Source organism: Dendrobates tinctorius, unplaced genomic scaffold (genome assembly GCF_039654945.1).
Source record: "Dendrobates tinctorius isolate UK_male_01 unplaced genomic scaffold, ASM3965494v1 ptg000037l, whole genome shotgun sequence".
NCBI lineage: Eukaryota > Metazoa > Chordata > Amphibia > Anura > Dendrobatidae > Dendrobates > Dendrobates tinctorius.
The window spans coordinates 12,352,430-12,375,247 of record NW_027361705.1 but is presented as its reverse complement, the minus strand read 5'-3'; the positions used below and the strand labels follow the sequence as shown (position 1 = coordinate 12,375,247).

General features: G+C 42.6%; 1 protein-coding gene across 2 annotated transcripts in view; it reads left to right on the top strand.

Moving 5' to 3' along the window:
- The window catches only part of ANO3 (anoctamin 3), a 1,013,249-nt gene that overhangs the window by 519,648 nt on the left and 470,783 nt on the right, over window positions 1-22,818 (top strand). For both annotated transcript variants that reach the window (XM_073573877.1, XM_073573878.1), the window contains exon 4: window positions 4,042-4,098. In XM_073573877.1, coding sequence (XP_073429978.1) covers window positions 4,042-4,098 — 57 coding nt within the window. The remainder of the gene's footprint in view (window positions 1-4,041; window positions 4,099-22,818) is intronic.

Sequence of the window (22,818 nt, the reverse complement as noted above, 5' to 3'; positions counted from 1 at the left end):
AGAGCCTTTTGCAGGAGGCTTTCTTTGGCTACAGATGGGATTACATCGCCATCGCATTTTATACGGCTGAGAAAGGAGTTGAAGGGTGACCTAAGAGTTTGGGCGCTTTTCTTGGAATCTTACAACGGGAAGTCGATTTGGATTGCACCTGTGGTGTCGGCTGAATCACTGGGTATGCTAATTTCATCTGGAAATCGAGGTTTTTACATGTTTTTTCGCGATATGTGGTTGGTAGAACGATGGCCATCGGAGTTGTTGGCCAGTCAGGTCGTGCGTGAAATTTTTCCGATGGTGGTGGCTCTATCATCATGGGGAAAGTAGGTATGTGACAAAAAAATTTGTTTCCAATGCGAGTTGTTGGGAGCCGTAAAGACCATAAATTCGTTGTCATCTCCCAATCAGATCGTGGTCAGGGTTTTGCAGCACTTGGTATGGGTAGATTTGAGTTGCAACCTCTGGGTTACGGCCGAGACCCAGCCTAAAGGAATGTACCCTATTCTTGAAGCTCTTTTTTGTTCGCAGTGGGATCGCTTTCGAGAACTGGTGCCACAAGCGGAATCCACAGGGTTGGCTTGCCAAGAGGAATTATGGAGCCTTCTGTCAGGACAGTAAGAGAATTGTTTTCCAGGTCGTTGGCAACGGGAACATGGGCTCACTATTCGAAAACTTGGCGTGTTTGGGAAGATTGGAAGCTGCAGTTAGGCGGGGGCTTGGAGGATGAGAGCAAGTTACTATTGTTATTGGGTCATAGTTGGGAGTCGGGTTGGTCGGTTCCGAAGCTTAATAATTTTTTGTCAGGATTGGCTTTCGGCTTTAAGTTTAGGGGTTGCGGGATTTAACTAAGTCATTCTTGGTTTTGCCAGCAGTTAAGGGATGGAGAAAAAACTGGAGGGTTTCGGACTGGAGACGTCCGTTATCCTATGAAGTACTGTTAGTTTTGGGCGAGCATTTGAAGGACATATGTGCATCGTTGGAGGAGGTTGTTTTGTTTAAATTGGCATTCTCTTTGGCATTCTTTGGGGCCTTTCGGTTGGGGGAATTGGTGAGCCCTTCCCATTTTAAAAAAGGGGGGCTGCTTAGACAGGAAGTGGACATGTTTGGGGATCGGTTAGAAAAAATTCTGTGGTCTTCTAAGACAGATAGGGTTGGTAAGGGTTGTAAGGTGGTACTTTTTGAGGTGAGCGGGTCTCCGTTATGCCCGGTGAGTTGCTTGAGGAATTTCGGAACAGGAGGGAGATCGTTTACGGACCCGTTGTTAGTTCATGGAGATGGCTCATTCCTGTCTCGTTTTCAGTTCGCAACGATATTCAGGCGGTGTTTGGAAAGAGGGGGCTTGCCAGCAAGGGAGTACAGCGGTCAGTCATTTCGGATTGGGGCGGCTACGGAGGCCGCAATGTGGGGATTGGGTGAGGACATGGTAAGAAGGATTGGTCGGTGGGAATCGGTGAGGTTTCGTTCATATGTACGCCCTAATTTGGTCTAGTGTTTGTCCACAAGGTCTTCTTATTGTGGTTATGGTGTTTTGTTTTCTTATTTGTTTCAGAGTCGAGACAGCTGCTCATGTGGATAATGGGTCACTCTTTTGTATTCTGGGTAGCGATGAGAGCTGACGTTCGTCCAGATGAGAGGCAGCTTGGCGTGCCATGGACTTTAGCAATCTTGAGATGGATCGGTAAACGGGATATGGTGTGGAAGCAACAATTACCTGAGTTTCATAGGTTCGTTCGCCTAGATCGGACTCCGGAGGTGCTGCTAATCCATTTGGGGGGAACGATTTGGGGAAGCGTCCATGCATGGACTTAATAAGGGATATTGAATTTGACATGTTGAAGCTGTGGTCCATGTTTCCCAAGCTTCTGGTGGTCTGGTCGGACATCGTCCCTAGGAAGGTGTGGCGCGGGGCGAGATCGGTCCGAGGGGTGAATAAAGCTAGGATAAAGGTAAATCGCACAGTGTCCCGTTTTATGGCAAGGAATGGGGTGATAGTGGTGCGCCACATGGATTTGGAATCGGGGGATGGGGATTATTGGAGGAAGGATGGGATCCATCTGAATGCGATCGGATTGGATTTATGGTGTTTGGCAATTCAAGAGGGCATAGAGAAAGGCTTGAATGTGTGGCGGGACACAAATGTTTGAGGGGTCAGAACATTTGTGTTGGTGGCGTGGCGGGAGTGGTCCTCGAGGTTGGTGGTGCCAGGAAATGGCGGTTTGGAGGGAGGGGGATCTCTAAGGTCCTGGACTCCCCCTTGGGCGGATTAATGTGGAACGGAACATAATGGTCACACTGAGGAAAAGAAGCGGAAATACACTGGTATTTTGGGCGGATATTGTCCGGTTGAGTCTATTAGGGTCTCTGAGCTGGTGCTTCATGGCTAGAGGCAGGACTCGTACTGGGGACAAGGTTTATGGGGTCATTGACATGTGGCAGTTACAATTTTGGGGCCTCGAGGACCGCCCCTCCTTTGGGAACATTGTTTTGTAAATGTTTTGTTAAAATGTTAATAAAAGGCTGCTGTGGCCAATTTATCCAATAAAGGTGTGCGAGTCATCTTTTAGTGGGTTCGGCAGTCCTAAAGTAGATGGGGAGGAATCTATAGGTATCGCAAATACCCATTGTCAAGTGAGGCCGTACTGGGCCACAGGCCATCAAAGGGAGGATGACATGACAGGGTTGAGGGGAACTATAGGAAGGTGACATGTAAGGGGTTTGGTAAGGAAAGGGTTAAAGGTTTTGGACAACAACAAGGGGACGGGGCTTCGGAGGTGTAGGAGGGGTCACATGAGGGAGTTGGGGGGGACTATAAGAGGGTGTCGCCATCTTAGTAGGGCAACCATTTTGGGTGCCCCATCACAGTAGGAACAAGCTCCCACCCACCCACCCATGTTTATGGGGTTATGGTGGAATTGTCTACAGGATCCATAGATATTGGGTGTGTAATGGGTTAAGAACTCTGAATTCCTAACAAATGTTTTGCATTTATGTATATATTTGTCATGGCAGCTCGGCGTGGCGGGAGTGGTCCTCGAGGTTAGTGGTGCCAGGAAACGGCGGTTTGGAGGGGGGGGGATCTGTAAGGTCCTGGACTCCCCCTTGGCGGATTAATGTGGAACAGAACATAATGGTCACACTGAGGAACAAAAGCGGGTATTTTGGGCTAATATTGTCCGGTTGAGTCTATTAGGGTCTCTGAGCTGGTGCTTCACAGCTAGAGGCAGGACTTGTACTGGGGACAAGGTTTATGGGGTCATTGACATGTGGCAGTTACAATTTTGGGGCCTCCAGGACCGCCCCTCCTTTGGGAACATTGTTTTGAAAATGTTTTGTTAAAATGTTAATAAAAGGCTGCTGTGGCCAATTTATCCAATAAAGGTGTGGGAGTCATCATTTAGTGGGTTCGGCAGTCCTAAAGTAGATGGGGATGAATCTATAGGTATCGCGAATACCCATTGACATGTGGTGAAATGTGTGCTGAGCGTAGTATATGTGTTGAAGCACGTGGGAGTGTGTGGCACATTTTGTGTGTGTGTTCATATCCCCGTATGTGGTGAGTATCCCATGTCAGGGCCCCACCTTAGCAACTGTACGGTAAATACTCTTTGGCGCCATCGCTCTCATTATTTAAGTCCCCCTTGTTCACATCTGGCAGCTGTCAATTTGCCTCCAACACTTTTCCTTTCACTTTTTCCCCATTATGTAGATAGGGGTAAAATTGTTTGGTGAATTGGAAAGCGTGGGGTTAAAATTTCGCCTGACAACATAGCCTATGATGCTCTCGGGGTCCAGACGTGTGACTGTGCAAAATTTTGTGGCTGTAGCTGCGACGGTGCGGATGCCAATACATACATACATACATACATACATAAATGTACACACATTGAGCTTTATATAATAGATAGATAGATAGATAGATAGATAATAGATATGAGAGATAGATAGATAATAGATATGAGAGATAGATAGATAACAGCTATGAGAGATAGATAGATAGATATTGTATATAATGTACCTGTATTAATATTGCGCTCAATCTTTTTTCAGTGTAAAGAAGATACAATGAACAGAGAAAAGCACAGATTCCCTTCACACTCGGATCCGGTATGGATATGTTACTTTTGTATTAGTTATTCCAGGTTTTATATAAATATCTATAAATGATATTAATACTATTAGTGGTATGAAGTGTTGATATGCTGCTCTCGGCTTCTAGTGACTGTCCGGCTTCTCCCAGTCACTTTCGGTAGTTCTGCAGCCACTTATTTGCCAGGACAGCCCTCCCATGCCTGTGTGATATACAGTGAACCATCTGCTCATTTCGATATATAGGGGAATCACTGATCTGTATGTGTCTTATGTTCTAGATATTTTGTGTCTACAGTAATCTGTTCCCCATTTCGTTTTATCATTTCATGGAATATTCTTAAAAGTTCTCCTACCAGGAGAAAAATATTCATATATTAATCATTGAGAGGAAGAAGGAATCTTCCATCTGCACATGTCCATAAGTGGAGTAATAATGTCCATTCTGGTGTCAAAAGCACGGCAGACTTTGACCTCATTACACTTTAAAGACATTTCCTTGGCATGTGGTAGAAGATGCTGAGCTCGCACATGCTGTGTACTAGTATTGGAGCACTTAACCAATGGAACATATGAGAGCTTTAATGCTACGTCTAAAACTGACTTAATACATGTAAAAAACTGTTAGGGCCTGCGGAACACACCAAATAATATAAAAGGAGATATGAGATGCGTTCATAGCCCAGGGTCCACCATGCAGAGATGGAACCTGCTGCTGAGTAATGGCGGAACAAGATGGTGGGTGAACGCTTGCTCACGCGTGGGTTAACTTCACCCAGTGTGAATGGAAGCAAACTCTGTTGCTTAAAAGAGCCGCTAAAACAGATGCCAGAGCCTGTTGGACTCACAGAGCTCGGCTGGGTGAGCGCTAATTAGAGGTCACAGAACTCTGTCCCAGAGGCGCAGGACTAAAGTACCTCTAGACCATCAGCGCTCGGCGCCACGGCTGCGGTGCCAGCAAAAGGACAGAATATATACAATCGTGCCAAGTCCGAACAGTACAGCTTCAGCGAACGCCACTAACCATCCAGGGTAGGGAGGAAAGCGCTAGACTTGCGCACGGTGCAGCACTGGCGGCTACTGCTACCTGGCGCGGTACGACAGTGCCCTGGGCAGGGAGGCACAATCGGATGCTAGATAGTGCAGAGGACTGGGAAGCACTGTGGCATATAACCTAGCCACAGACAGGCGCTGACTCTAACCTCAAAACCATAACAACAGACACAACCAAGGGTAGGGGTTTCATAATGAGGCATTCGCAGTAACAAGCATCCATCATCATACATACCATAAGCCACAAGAGTCTATACTAGCACATGGCCATGCGGCCATGCGACTCTTTTATAGCAGCGTCCTTCCAGGACCTTCCTAGTGGTCCAATGGAAGCAGCAATAGGACCTGAGCATGTGACCTCAGACCTCCAATGAGAGGACTTCCCACAGGCATGCTCAGTGGGCCAAAAGAAGGACTTAGTCCCAAGAGATGCTCGCTGCTGGCTATTGCAGGTTACTATAGCTGAAACCTGATTGGCAGCAGTAACCAAGCCAACAGTAGCAGACTGAGCAAGACGCCGGGAACGACAACTTTGCTGAGCAGGCTCCTTTGCGGCCAGAGAGGAATGGGAGACCTCAGAAGCCAAGGCGCGGGATTCCTGCTGTGCAGCGACAGGCATCGGACACCTAACAAAAACACCACTACTGATGGAAAAAAGAACTTCACCTAAGTCATAGAGAGCAAACCAGGCTGTCAATCTATTCATAACCAAAGAGGTTGTCCCAAGGTTGACATTTAGAGAATACGCTCTAAAGTTAAGCACAAGGTCCCAAATAACAAGGTATAGAATAAAGTGGTGACTGCTCACCAAGTTTGCTTGTGTGAGACATTACACTAGTAGACTTTCTAAGTAGATGTTTTCCAGCTGCTGTAGCTCCACAGGTTGACAAATTCAATGTGTTATTCATCTGAAATGTGGGCAACCTGTGTTGGTGGTAGTGTGTCTGTAGGAAACAGCAGGTTCGCAGGATGCAGTTGCGAGACTGTTTGAATTTTGAAAAGCAAACTTTTTATAATTTAAAGCCGCTAGGGCTATACTAAGCAACCAAAAAAGGGGTAACAACAGTTGTCCTCGCAGGGACTCAGTACAACCAAACACTAATTGAAAAGAACATGACTAACCTGGTCGAGGCAGGTTACTATGGGGCCACGGTATGGCCGTCTACGGGTCCTTATACTCTATAATGTCACTTATCCGTCCTGACATCCCTCGGCGCCTCTGTGGAAGCTGCGTTGTTGATGAAGCTGCTTTGGCGTCTTTGATGAGGCTGCTGTGGCATCTTTGATGAGGCTGCCTTGGCGTAGCAGCCGCTGGGCCCAGCTGCTGAAGATTTGGAGTAGTCTTCGGGCGCCCCAGTGCCCAGGAGGAGTTGGGGCACAACAGGCCCTGATGGAGTCCTGAGATGGAGTAACCCCCTGTTGTAACAGCGGGGTTCCACTTTTTAGCGAGTTCAATGGGACTCCAGTCCTCAAGCAGGGTTGTGTCGCAGTGCTCAAGAGTGGCGGTTTACTGGCCGCGCGCACAGCCTGGGGCTGTGTGCAGAGTGTCTCTGTTGACAAGGAACAGGCCCCAACTGCCGACTGCAGCGGGGTGAAGGTGGCTGTGTGCTATGATAGACAGGCCACAACCATGGGCTGACGTGAACCGTCAGCGTCCGCGGGTGGCAGCGGGCAGGCCACAACCGCGGGCTGAAGGGGAATGGCAACAGCCGGGAGGGGGAGCGAACACGCCACGGAGGGCTCGAGCTCAGCGGTAACGGCCAAGGGTGACTGAGGGCAGATCGTAACCTGGGATTGTGGTGAAGAGACAGTCCCCTGTTGGTAAGCTCGGCGCCTCTTTCCTGAGGGCCACTGTGTATCTACCCTCTGCTGCTGGTCTCTTCTCTGAACTGTCAGTGTCCTTCACGCTCTCTCACGCCTCCTTCGTCTCCTGCTCCGTGTCTGACGTATCACCAACTGCCTCCTCTGCGCGCTCCCTGCCCCTTTTATACTCGCCCCTCCCCTTGCTGTCCTGTCACTCTCAACAGTCCACTCTCCTCCTCTGTCCCCTGGGTACAGTTTCCTTAGGAACTCAGATGGCGGTCCCTTGGTTCCGGCCCGGACACTCTGTGGGGGTCCTCCTCCCTACATGTCCACAAATCATTCCAATATACCGTCTAGAGATAACAGTGCGGTCTATTCTCCACGCGTTCTGAAGTTCTCAAAAATTCTTCATCACAACTCAGATTACCTGAACGTTGACATTTAGTCATTCACTCCATGCAAAATGCCACCAATGTTTTATCCATACCTATGGTGAGGGGGTTGCCTGGTCTAGAGGTGTCTGCACATGTGCAATTCCCTTCATTCATCACGTTCTCTATTGGGGCTCACAACCTAAATCAGTATGTCTTTGGAGAGTGGGAAGAAACCTACACACAGGGAGAACATACAAACTCCTTAAAGATCTTGTCATGGGTTGGATTTGAACCCAGGACCGCAGCACTGCAAGGCTACAGTGCTAACCACTGAGGCACCGTGCTGCCCTTCTCTTTAAACTGTCTTATGTAAAGGAAAATGCTCCAGAATTATTTTTTGGAGCTGGGGTGGTCTTATCAGTTTCAAAAACCACTGACTATCAAGCTCGTTAGGTGGCAATGTATCAAAAATATGGGCTTCTATGTAATATATTGATGCTGCCTTCCCAAATAATGTATATAGAAGGGGGTTGTCATGATGAGACATCTTCATCTTGATCCAGTGATCCCCCCCAAATAATGTATATAGAAGAGGATTGTCATAATGGGACATTCTCATCTTGAGCAGGTGAGCACCCGAAATAATGTATTTAGAAGGGGGTTGTCATGATGAGACATCTTCATCTTGAGCCAGTGATCCCCCCCCCCAAATAATGTATAAAGAAGAGGATTGTAATGATGGGACATTCTCATCTTGAGCAGGTGAGCACCCAAAATAATGTATTTAGAAGAAGATTGTACAAACAATAGAAGCAATTGTTACCACCCACCTTTCGTGTCTCCCCTTTTTCATTATAGATTGTAAGCTTGCAAGCAGGGCCTTCACTCCTCTTGGTATCTGTTTTGATCTATGTGATTATTGTTATGCTGTAATGTCTATTGTCTGTAGAAGTCCCCTCTATAATGTAAAGTGCTGCTGAATATGTTGGCGCTTATTATTAATTATTATTATTATTATGGAACATCCTCATCTTGAGCCTGTGAGCACCCAAAATAATGTATATAGAAGGGGGTTGTCATGATGGGACATCCTCACATTGAGCCAGTGAGCCCCCAATATAATGTATATAGAAGGGTGTTGTCATGATGTGACATCCTCACATTGAGCCCCCAGTATAATGTATGCAGAAAGGAGTTGTCATGATGAGACATCAAGAGGTGCTGTTTATAGCCAGAGGAGACCTCTTCTCTACCTGCCTGATATGTAGAAAACTTTCAGCGAGCCTGATAAAGTAAAATACCCCCCAATATCGCGGCCTGACATTATGTTGGTAAGCTTTTCCCGTCCCATTTTATGAATCCCTAATGCTCTGTTTTCTAACACTGACTACACTCCATGGAACTGAATTATTGAGATGTCACTAAGACACACATTCATCCCAGTAAAACAAACTGCTTAGCATTCCCTGTATAAAAACCGGAAGGGAGCAGATAAGAAGGCTGACATTTTATCATCACACTGCCCTAAACATGTTCTAGAAGGCCTACACTACGACAATCAGTATGTAATGTGCAGTCAGGTGGTCCTACATTTATTTGCTGGGAAAACCTTGTGCACCCAATATTCCATACACATAGTACTAGCTCGTATACTTTTGGCATCCATTACAAAGTATGATGGATAAATAGATGCATCTCTGGGGATGGAGAGAAACTCTGCGAGAATCCCATTGCAGTCAGTTGTATAAAACTACCATCAGGTTAATGGTGCAGTAGTCTCATGGCTGAGGATCAAGCAGCAGGGTCTCTGTGGTTAGTAGAAAGGTGATTAACCTGCTTGGAACCTTTACAAATCTCCCAGCTCTTCTGGATAAAAGCATGGAGTCCCTGGATATGCATGACATGGTAGGACAGCATTTGTACATGTTCTGTAGATGATTTCATACAATATGGATTGTGTAAATTATATGACAGATTTATATTGTAAACCATACCAAGGAGGAAAGTCTCTCCAACTGATGTAATATTGCAATGCCTTTAATTAATTTCAGTTACCTAAGAATGAGCTTCAGTATGTAACTCTTATGTCTTTTTACATAATACATGAATTATATTAATATATCAACATGTTAACGATATTAGCTATTATAACCATAGTGCTATTAAAAGATTACGCTATCATAAAGATTCATAATGCTGCAGTTATAGAAATCACACAAACACGAAACGCAAAAGTCCAATAATATATATAAATTATAGCTGCAGATTATGAATCTTTATGCATCATTTAATAGCACTATGGTTTTATTAGCCAATATGGTTAACATGTTGATATATTAATATAATTCATGTATATCACATATATACGAGTGTATATATATATATATATATATATATATATACTTAAATACATGGTTATATAGCTATATATATGCAATATACATATACAGTATATTTAACTGCACAGTTGATATATTAATATAATTCATGTATATCATGTGTGTATGTGTGTGTGTGTATATATATATATATATATATATATATACTGTATATTTATATATATATATATATGCAGGGTTCTATAGCAGTATATATGCAATATGATACATATTTCTTTATTATTATGATTATTATTATTGGCCTACATATGTCATAAATAAAAACTGTACACTATTTAATTAAACATGTAACACACACACGCACACACACATATATATATATGTATGCATATGTCTATATTTATCTATATATATATTTAAATTAAATAGTGATTATGTTTATATATACATATATACTGTATATACATTAATTAATGAATGCAAATAAAATATATTTGTATATACAAATATACTATTTTTTATCCATTAATTAAATCATTCTCATTAGGTTGCTTACATCATAAATACAAAATATATATTATTTACCTAATGAATTATAATTATACATAAAATTGTGCGTATATGTATATATGTATATATTATACTTTTATATATTACTCCCCTGTCGCTGAAATCCGCTGCCTCAGAGTAACCCTTGACTCTGCCCTGTTCTTCAACCGCACATCCAAGCTCTTTCCACCTCCTGTCGCCTGCAGCTCAAAAACATTTACAAAATTGCTTGTGCATGCCCTAATCATCTCCCGCCTCGACAACTGCAACATCCTCCTCTGTGGCCTACCTTCTAACACTCTCGTACCTCTCCAGTCCATCCTTAACTCTGCTGCCCGACTAATTAATCTCTTTCCTCACTGCACTCCTGCTTCCCCTCTTTGCAAATCCCTTCACTGGCTCCCGATTTCCGAGCATATCCAGTTTAAACTACTAACACTGACCTACAAAGCCATCCATAACCTTTCTCTTTCGTGTATTTCCAAACTAATCTCTCAATATGTTCCCTCATGTAATCTCTGGTCCTCCCAAACTTTCTTCTCTCCTCCACGCTTTTTCGCTCCTCACCCAATCGCCTCCAAGATTTCTCCTGAATATCCCCCATCCTCTGGAATTCTGTGCCCCAACACATACGGTTATCCACCACATTTGAATTCTCACAGCTGAAAGCCCCTCTGCCTGCTCCCAGAGTGCTGCAATCATGTTTTATCACAGTGTGCCAGAGGTTAAAGTGCTGGGAGTGGTCCGTGACTGCTCCTGACGCTTAGTGCCAGGTGTCAGCTGTGAGAATCAGCTGACACCCGGCCACAATCAGCCATGCTCCCCGTGAGCGCGGCTGATCGCTGATGACGTACTATTCCGTCCATCGACATTAAGTCCCTGGGCAGATGGATGGAATAGAACGTCATATGTCAGGAAGGGGTTAATCTAATCACTCCTTCACTGTCTAGTGCTGAGCTTCCGTGAGAAATTTTACCGAAATTCAAACTTGAACCTCGGTGACCTATCTTATGGCACTGCTCCGTGCTCAATGCTTGAGAAAGTTCTCACATAGCGAGTGGTGCTGTAAATAAGGTCACCAGGGTTCAGCTATGAACATTCTCTTGGGAGCTCAGTGCTGGACTGCAAGAGCGATTACGCTCCTGTCAGTGTGAGCCGGATGATGGAGAGTGTGGTCACTTATATGAATACTCTTGAAATAATCCAGATCATTGTGGGATAGTATGGATTATCTTCACCTCAGCAGGTGAGTGATATGGTTGTTTATTATTTTCTGTTTTTTACGCGTGACAAGGGCTTCATTGGATTAGGCATAATGTGAGTATAACTGTGCTTTTTATTTTTATTTCAAATAAAGAAGTCTGTGTCATTATTTCCATTAAAGGACTTTATTCCGGCTGTGTCTTTTATGCAGTCTAACTATGGGGTTAGAAATGAGGGTGTCTTGTAGATGCCTCTCCATTACTAATCTGTGGGATAAAACAGCTGACCTCAACCCCAAAACCATTACCTCACTTAACACCACACCAGGGCAAGTTTGGAAGAGAAGTGAAAAGCACCAGAATTGGCAAATCTAAAAGATGTGCCTTTTCTGTGGTGGCTGCAGGCTGTTATTTTTAGGCAGGTAGTGCCATTATCCATGGTATCTTGAGAGTCTAAGAATACCAGCCCCCCAGCTGTCTACTTTAGCTTGGCTGGTTGCCAAAAACGTGGTGACCCCACAATGATTATTAAAATGTCTATTTAAATAATTAAAAAAAGGCTTGGAGACACCTCTATTGTTGATAACCAGACAATATAAAGCCGACAGCTGAAGGATGCAGCCCACAGCTGTCAGTTTTGCCTATACTTTTTATTAAAAATACAAGAGACCCCACACCATTTTTTTTAAAACTATTTATATCACAAGCGCCGGCTGATGTAAATTTCCATCAGCAGTGCCTACTTTTGTTATTTTCAGCGACAGCAGGCATAGGCTGATGGGAGTAGTACTCTCTCATCAGCTGATGTCTGTGACCAGAGGTAACCTGTTTACTGCCTGTCACAGCTACTGGCTTATGATGTCATTTGGCAGTGTGGGAACCGCAGCTCTCTAACCGGTGGTAATAATCTTACTGCTGATCAGAGCTCTTGTTTGCTGCGCTGTCATGCAGATGACAGCATGGCAAAGAAAGGATGTTTGGGCCACAAAATTAATCTGACTGGGGTCCAAGTTCGGGTACTGTTCTGCTACCCAAACCAACCTTTTTTTAAGGTTCTGCCGAACCCTCCGGATCCGAACGTCTACAGGTTTCCCATCACTAGTACTAAATATATAGGGTGCCCAAAATTTACATCTGCCCAATTTCCTTTTCCTAATTTTTAAAATGTAAAAGATGGCAATATATTTTCTTTTTTTTCCATGCCACTGTAGATATGTTCTAAAGTTACTGTTGGATGCGCTTCTAAAAATATTACTGTACAACTATGATGTTTCTTACAAGCTCATCATGCAGTTTACCAAGGAATGATTAAGAAATAACCTTTCTGATTCAGAACGCGGAAGCCTCAATGTGTTGCCTTTTTGATAAAGATAAACATGTAAATTTGCATCTAAAAGAATTGTGTTCTCAGGAGAAGTCTGAAGTGCATATCAACCTCTGTAATCTAGCATGAAGCTGTATATCTATCTATCTATCTATCTATATATGTATATCTCACATCTATCAATATTTATACAGGTGTTTCTCACAAAATTAGAATATTAGCAAAAAGTTAATTTATTTCAGTACTTCAATATAAAAAGTGAAACTCATACAGTGGGTACAGAAAGTATTCAGATCCCTTTAAATTTCACTCTTTGTTTCATTGCAGCCATTTGGTAATTTCAAAAAAGATATTTTTTTCTCATTACTGTACACTCTGCACCCCATTTTGACTGAAGAGACATAGAAATGCAGAAATGTCTGCAAACTTATTAAAAAAGAAAACCAGAAATATCGCATGGTCATAAGTATTCAGACCCTTTGCTCCATATTGAATGGAAGCACCCTTTTGAGCTAGTACAGCCATGAGTCTTCTTGGGAATGATGCAACAAGTTTTTCACACCTGGATTTGTGGATCCTCTGCCATTCTTCCTTGCAGAATACTTTCCGTACCCACTATACTATATAAACTGTATACTATATAAAGTCAGTAAACCTTTGCAGGTGTTTTTTGTTAATTCTAATTTACTGAGATAATGACTTTTGGGTTTTCATTGACTGTAAGCCATAATCATCAACATTATCAGAAATAAACAAATGAAATAGATCACTCTATTTGTAATGACTCTATATAATATTGGAGTTTCACTTTTTGTATTAAAAAACTGAAATAAATGAACTTTTAGACTATATTCTAATTTTGTGAGAAGCACCTGTATATGTCTATATCTATGATATGCATGCATATTCCAAGGCAATTTTTCATTTTGCAATCTCTTGTATTTTCTTTTTGTAATGTTTATTTGGGAAAATCTCAACAAGCTTCATATACCACCACTGCTGTCAATTAAATAGACTTAAAAATTTCAACACATTAGATTATTTTTAGACAAAACATAAAGTATATTACAATCTATGAAAGGACAGTTTAACTAAATTCTAAGATTTACTTCTCAAGTGTGCTGCTAGAAGATTAGGGTTCCCAAGGGGCCTTCATGGAAACCTGTCATGCGAAAAAAAATACTATTAATCTGCAGATATGGTGTTAATCTGCAAGTCAATAGTGTTCCAAAACCATGTGCTGGCAGCACTGAAAGCTCAGTTCCTGGAAGTAAATTGGCTTTTTACCTCCTGGAAGCCTCCAGCCTTCAGCCATGGAGTTGCAGTCCATGTGGCTTCAATCATAGCTCAGTAAGCAGTGAGCTTTGACTGTAACAATGCCTCGCACTGATTGACAGATGGATCAGTAGTGTATAAGTGCTAAGCCAGCTATCAGTGCAGGGGTGTGGTTACAGCTGCTACTCACTGTGTACTGAATCTCTATGACTGAAAGACATATCTGTAGGCTCCCTTTAAGGCGGCTTACAGAGTATAATGCAGTATATTTAGACATTTCACATAAATTAGTTAGTGTTTCTTTGTAGACAACATATTTTTACAAAATCAATACTGATGAGCAAACCAGTGGATGTTTGGGTCCAGCGGTTTCGGACAAACAATTTTAAAAAAAGTTTGGTTCGGGTACCAGAGCAGTACCTGAACCCAGACCCCATTCAGACGAATGGGGGGGTCGAACATACATTGTTTGTCAAGCTGTCATTATTACTAATGGTCAGAGAGCTATGGTTCCCACACTGTCAGATGACAGCATGAGGCATCAGCTGTGACTAGCAGTAAAAAGTTTACCGGCAATGATAGAGGCATTGGCTAATGTAAATACTACTCCATTCAGCCTAGGCCTGCTGTAGGTAATAACAGTGAAAGCATACGCCTCTGATAGGAGTATTCATCATCCCATGCCTACGCTATAAATAAATACATTTTTTTAAAAATTATGTGGGGTCTGTTCTATTTTGATAACCAGCACAGGCAAAACTGACAGCTGTGGGCTGCAACTCTCAGCTGTCAGCATTATCATGGCTGGTTATGAAGAATAGAGGGGTGCCCATGCCGTTTTTTAACACTAGGACTACTGGACTCATGACCCCGACTAGAACTACTGAATGTAGTCATTCTGACTACTGACTTGTTTTCGTTTATTTTTAGAGTTTCATTTGTGGTTATTTATTAATAATTATATTTTTTTTAATGTATTATTATTGTGAGATCCAACTGTATTGCTTTGGAATGTTCTCTTTCTGATTTTTCATATTTTTCTACAGGAAATAACAAAAGTAAACTAAGTAAAACAATAATAATAGACGTTTTACAGTCATTTATTATTAAAGTGCACACATATAAGCAACAACTCAAGAACAACAAGCAGAGAAAATGACTACTAGGTCAGTCAATGCTCCTTCTCCTCAGTACCAGAAGAAGGCCGTTGGGTCGATACCGGTTGTACTTCATAATAACGTTTTATTGAGATTCAGCTCCAATTATACATTTTCCTTCTCGTCCTAAAAAGTACGGCATAATTGACCTTCTAAACATTTGATGATTCGCATTTCAGGCATCGTCTTTCATTTACGGCGGTACATTGCCCATACAAAGACTTACGGCAAGTCATACAATAGCCAACAGATCTATTATTTTTGCATTTTTCTTTTATCTGGCAAAAATTTTTTTGAAGCATCACATCTGAAGATGTAGTCCTGGACATATATACAGTATATATTCATATAACCTAGCATACAATGAGAATCACCAGTAACATATCCCTGCTGTTCTGTTCGCTACCACTATACAAATATAATGTTCGTTCATTTTTGACTGGACCTATAAAAGTCTTGATGTTTTAGCTAATTTATACATTTTTTCGCAGAATTATACTGCATGTGAACATGGTTGATCATAAACAAAAGAAAAATGAAAAAAAAACACGTAATTTTTATCGTTTTCGCGTCATAAACCATTACATTGCATTATTGCTATATTCATGCATATTGCCCATTTGCAGACAAACAAATATTCTTTCTAGCTGTAAACTATAACTAATAACATCAAGCTGTATGCAAATATAGTTTTTCCCAAAAAAAAATTGCTGCTTCACACTATACAGTACAAAATAATCGAATAATATGACAATAAAATGTTGTATCTACTATATACTTGTATGAGTTTTTTGTGCTCTTAAGTCTGCATGTGTTCTCTTTGTCTCTTCAGCTGAACTGAAAGTAAACTTACTATCCAGACTACTGTCTACTGCTAGGACCAGAGAAAAACAACACCCTTCTTTAGCATAAGATAAGAGCCTACAGTATTACAAACAAGCTCTTTTCAGTTCAGCATTACACAGTAATAGAACCAGGTGACACAAGGAAAATGTGAAAAGTTGACATCTGAATTGAACTACATCTATATGAACATCAAGGTAAATAAGATACAGTGAAAAAATTATGCACAAAACTTTACAGCAACATTTAGTGACAAAAGGACAGCAAAATATAGTAGGTAGTCAAAATGACTACCTTTAGTAGTGAAAGGTAAATTTTGAAAAAAACGCGCAATTTTTTCACCAAAATTATCTATTGTCACAAAATCTTTTTTCACATCCTATTTGAGGAAAAGTCACCGAGTCTCAAGCCGGAATTCCGAAAAATGTAGTCACAGAAGAGAAATAAAAAGTGCAAGTAGTCAAAATGACTATACCAGTAGTCCTAGTGTTAAATGATTTAAATAAATAAATAAAACAGTGTGGGGTGGGGGGACCTTTTTGATAGCCAGCCTAGCTAAATCAGACAGCTGAGGGCTGTTATTCTCAGGATGATAAGTGGTCATTGATATTTGCCCCAGTCTAAAAATAACAGCCTGCAGAAGTCTCAGAAAATGTGCATCTATTAGATCCGCCAATTCTGGTGCTTTGCCCAGCTCTTCCGACTTGCCCTGTTGCAGTGGCATTTTGGGTAGTATTTGTGTTGTTGATGTTACCTTTATATTGTCATATGACATCAAGGTTAATAATGGAGAGGTGTCTATAAGATACCCCCATTACTAACCCCATAGTCATATCTATATACAGTATATAAAATTGAATGTGTGTGTCTTACCAACCAATCACAAAGCATCTTTCATTTCACCAGAGCTGTTTAAAAGAAGGTGAGCTGTGATTGGTTGCTATGAGCAACAGTTTTCCTTGCAACCAATCACTAAGCATCTTTCATTTGACCAGAGCTGTTTAAAAGAAGCTGAGCTGTGATTGGTTGCTATGAGCAATAATTTTCCCACTCCATGACAACACCTCAGCAGACACTGACCGGGTGGGAGAAATCTAGCATCCCCAGGAACATAAGCTCCCAGCCACTGTCTGCCCCCCAGAAAGGAGCAGAGAGCATATGATAGAAATGAATGCCCCCTCCCTGCCCATATACCCATCACACATCCTCCATCCCATAGGCACATTTTCCCTCTTCAAGGGATCTCTGGTATGGAAGTTAGGGAAAATCCCTCAGCGCTCTGATTCTAACCCCAGGCTTCTATTAAAGGCATCATTGGTATGGAAGTCAGGGCAAATCCATCCAGCGCTTTGGTTTGTCCCCAGGCATCTCTTAAAGGGATCGCCAGTATGGAAGTTAGGGCCGTTCCACTCAGCGCTGTGGTTCTGACCCCAGGGTCTCTTAAAGGGATCATTGGTATGGAAGTTAGAGCAATTCCACTAAGTGCTTTGGTTCTGATCCCAGGCCTCTCTTAAAGGGATCCCCGGTATGGAAGTTAGGACCGTTCCACTCAGCTCTGTGGTTCTAATCCCAGGGTCTCTTAAAGGGATCATTGGTATGGAAGTTAGGGCAGTTCCACTAAGCACTCTGGTTCTGACCCCAGGCCTTTCTTAAAGGGATCTCCGGTATGGAAGTTAGGGCAAATCCCTCAGTGCTCTGATTCTGACCCCAGGATTCTATTAACGGCATCATTGGTATGCAAGTCAGGGCAAATCCACTCAGCGCTCTGGTTCTGATGCCAGGCCCCTCTTAAACGGATCCCCGGTAAGGAAGTGAGGGCAAATCTACTCTGCGCTTTGGTACTGACCCCAGGCCTCTCTTAAAGGGATCATTGGTATGGAAGTCAGAACAAATCCATCCAGCACTTTGGTTCTAACCCCATGCCTCTCTTAAAGGGATCCCCGGTATGGTAGTTAGGGCAATTCCACTCAGCATTCTGGTTCTGACCCCAGGCTCTCTTAAAGGGATCCCCGGTATGGAAGTCAGGGCAATTGCCTTCAAATGCTCTTGTACTGACCCCAGGCCTCTATTAAAGGGATTATTGGTATGGAAGTCAGGGCAAATCCATCCTGCGCTTTGGTTTTGACCCCAGGCCTCTCTTAAAGGGATTCCCGATATGGAAATTAGGACTGTTCCACTCAGCTCTGTGGTTCTGACTCCAGGGCCTCTTAAAAGGATCACTGGTATGGAAGTTATGGCAATTCCACTCAGTGCTCAGCTTCTGACCCCAGGCCTCTCTTAAAGAGATCCCCGGTATGGAAGTTAGGGCCATTCCACTCAGTGCTCTGGTTCTGACCCCAGGCTGACAGGATGATGTGGGATATTAGGGGTAGTAGTCCGATGGCTCTGGCTGATGGGATGATGTGGGATATTAGGGGTAGTATTCCGGTGGCTCTGGCTGACAGGATGGATGTGAGATATTAGGGGTTTTAGTCTGGTGGCTCTGAAGGAATGATGTGGGATAATAGTGGTAGTAGTCTGTTGACTGTGATGGGATAATGTGGGATATTAGTGGTTGTTGTCCGGTGGCTCTAGCTGAGGGATGATGTGGGATATTAGGGGTAGTAATAAGGTGGCTTTGGTGGGATGATGTGAGATATTAGAGGAAGTATTCCGGTGGCTCTGACGGGATGATGTGGGTTATTAGTGGTAATAGTCTGGTGGCTCTGGCTGACGGGATGATGTGGGATATTAGTGATAGTAGTCCGGTGGCTCTGGCTGATGAGACGATGTTGGATATTAGGGGTAGTAGTCCTGTAGCTCTGGCTGACGGGATGATGTGGGATATTATAGTGAATGTGGCTATGCAGAGTGGACGGGGCTATACACTCAGCTTCATATACACTGCTCAAAAAAATAAAGGGAACAATTAAGCAACAGAATATAACTCCAAGTAAATCAAACTTATGTGAAATAAAACTGTCCACTTAGGAAGCAACACTGATTGTCAATCAATTTCACATGCTGTTGTACAAATGGAATAGACAACAGATGGAAATTATTGGCAATTATCAAGACACCCTCAATAAAGGAGTGGTTCTGCAGGTGGGGACCACAGACCACATCTCCGTACCTATGCTTTCTGGATGATGTTTTGGTCACTTTTGAATGCTGCTTGTGCTTTCACACTCATGGCAGCATGAGACGGACTCTACAACCCACACAAATGGCTCAGGTAGTGCAGCTCATCCAGGATGTCACATCAATGGGAGCTGTGGCAAGAAGGTTTGCTGTGTCTGCCAGCATAGTGTCCAGAGGCTGGAGGCGCTACCAGGAGACAGGCCAGTACACCAGGAAATGTGAAGGGGCTGTAGGAGGGCAACAGCCCAGCAGGACTGCTACTTCAGCCTTTGTGCAAGGAAGAACAGGAGGAGCACTGCCAGAGCCCTGCAAAATGACCTCCAGCAGGCCACAAATGTGCATGTGTCTGCACAAACGGTTAGAAACTGACTCCATGAGGATAGTCTGAGTACCCGTGTCCACAGATGGGGGTTGTGCTCACAGCCCAACACCATGCAGGCCGCTTGGCATTTACCACAGAACACCAGGATTGGCAAATTCTCCTCCTGTTCCTCCTTGCACAGAGGCCGAAGTAGCGGTCCTGCTGCTGGGTTGTTGCCCTCCTACGGCCCCCTCCACATCTCCTGCTTTTGACAGCCCCCCGAGGAAGCCCACGCGAAACGCGTATTGGGTCTGCTATAGGAAACACACACTGGCAGCTTTATTATGGGTAAGATATGTATACCTCTAGTTTTGGTTTTCATTGGGCTCGGGTTGGTGACGCCATTTAATTAAAGAATAATAGAGGATTTCATTTAGTCCCTTTCCCTTTGCACCTTACATGCACTTTACATGCACTTGGCACTTTGTGCACATTATTTGTGATAATAAGAATTTATTGAGGTTTGCCTGTTGCTCCCATGCTGTTACTACAGTGTTGTTTTGGTACTAGCACATGAGCTTTTGTAATACGCTTTGTTTCTATTGAGTCTGTTTATTATACGTTATTTATTTGGATGAATAAATCAATTTTTTACTAAATTGTGCACATTAGTACTCCGTTGTTTTTGTAGGATCTATGTGTGTTTGGAGTGTCCAAGTGACTATTGTATTTTGTCCCTTGAGATTGGCATTGATTTTTGACATATATTGGTATGCATCAGTGGACTTTTTTCTTAGATGCAGTAAGTATGGTTTAGTTAAGAATATTAAAGGAGTCAGTGTCATTAATCCAATTAAAGGACTTTATTCTGGCTGTGTGTTTATTTACCATTCAACTACAGGATTAGTAATGGATAGGAGTCTTATTGATGCCTCTCCATTAGTAAGCCATGGGCTTGATGTCATCGGACAATACAAAGGTGACATCAACCTGACAAATATTACCCCACTTGTCACCTGTACAGGGCAAGTGTGAAGAGATGGGTAAAGTGCCACGATTGGCGCATCTTTGGATGTGCCAATTGTGGGGCAGCTGCGGGCTGCTATTTTTAGTCTGGTGAGGGCCAAAATCCATGGGCCTTGCCAGTCTGAGAATGCCAGGCCGCAGCTATCTGCTTTTTCCTTGTCTGGTTGAAAAAAATAGGGGGCCCCACACTAGTTTTTTGGGGGGAATCCGACTATTTTTGCTAACCATCCAAAGTAAGCAGACTGCTGTGGCCTGGTATTATCAGGCTGGTAAGGTTCATGGATATGGGATCCTTACCAGCTTAAAATACCAGCTCTAGTAGTCTCCTTTACTCTGGCTGGTTAAAAAACATAGTGGGACCCCACGACATTTTTTAAATTATTTATTTATTTCATAAAAATTATGGAACCTCTCTCTGTGCTTTCCTCCACTTTCTGTGTTGTGTACTTCAGGCTGTGTCACAAGATTCACCATTATGTAAATTAGTACACATGCGTAGTAAGCTGCATTCCCACACTTAATATGCATGTGACTAGGAACATAATGCGGTTTTACTGCATCTATTGAAAGTGTATGTGTAATTTACGCAGCGAGACGGAGCATCTCCACTACATAAATTAACATGCTGCGGTCTGAAAAGACGCGTTGCATGTCCGTCTCTGCGGGTGAGACGTGGGTGTCGGTGCACACATAGTGGGCGTGGGATTTCTTGAATTCCCATCCACTATGCTACAACAGCTGGATGCTGCAGGTTGGACATTGTGGAGGTACGCAGCGTTTACTGACCGTGTGCACATGCCCCAATATATCTGCAAACAGGAAATCACTTTTTTTTCCTTCCCAGAAGCCGACTTTCAATTCGCTTTATTTCAAGTGACAAAAAAAAACCGCGTGTAATGAAAAAACGCATCAAAAACGTATGTAAAAAAAGCATAAAAAATGCAGGTGACCTGCCAGTGCCCTCAGATGCAAATTTTGTGCAGATTCCACCTGCGTCAAATCCTGAGCAAATACTGAGCCATTCCTAATAGTGGGAACATACCCTAAGAATGGGGCAAAATCACACCTGAGCAATGTATGTGACTAGTTTCTCTATACAGGAGGCATGTTGAATCTGTCATTCCCAGTAACCAGTTCTCTACAAAGTGTTAAACAAATTTCAGTAAGCGTATTTTATACTTTTTCCCTGTGTCATTTCTCATTATTAAAGATAATTTATGGACATCCATGGTTTAATTTCGTTGCCTGTGTGGACTGGATGGGTTTTTACTGACATCTGGTGAGAATTTCATGTCACTAGCACATTTAGAAACATATTTGCTTAGATAATTTATGTTGTGTTCAAAGCTTATTTCAACTGCTATGCTGTATATATAAATTTTATCACTTTTTTAATCATGCTGACTGTTCTCACATAATACCATAAACAGTGTTACTTTATAATTAGCGATGAGCGAGTGTGTTCTGATATTGTGCTATCCGAGCATACTTGGGTGTTATCTGAGTATCTTGGACATGCTTGAGTAAGCATGTTCTAGTTCCCGCGGCACGATTCGTGGCTGTTAGACAGCCGCAAAATATGCTGAAATTGCTTTTTTCTTATGCACTCCCCTCATGTGTTGCCGCTGTCTAAGAGATGCAAATCATGCAGCCGCGGGGTCTCTAACATAATATACGAACACGCTGAAGATACTGGGATAACACCCAAGTATACTCAGATAACACGATATTCAAACACGTTCGCTCGTCATCACTATTTATAATACCAGAATACAATGACCCAATAATACTTTATTAAAGTAAGTAATTAATCTCATCCTAGATTTTGCAAATGTTACCACCATCCATAGAACAAATAATACAGTCATATTGTTAATAAGGAATACTACCATGAAATAAATGCACATCATCATACAATGAGCAAATAATGCCATCATGCAATAACACCGACATTTAACAACTACATATTTTAAACAGGAGCGGAGAATGAGGTGACAGAGAAGAATAGTCACTGGGGAGGGTCAATGACTGTCTGCTTGATTGACAAGTCTTTCCCTTTAAACGCCTAGCTAGAGACCTGATAGTCTAGCTGAGTGTCTCTGATGCTGGTTTGCAGCCATATAGTGTTATTTCTACTGTCTGGAAAAACCTCGATGACTCCTACAAATCATCTACCCCCAGGGGTATAATCTGACTGCACATCAATACCAGGTGTAAATGAGACATTGAAAGCAGATTTTCTCTGGAAGTTCTGAGATACATTATTTTTAAACTGCAAATTAGTCACATTTCCATGTCTCCATAAAACTGCACATATATTGCCAAAAGGAAACATAAAAGAAGAATTAGAACACAATAACAAACATCGGAAA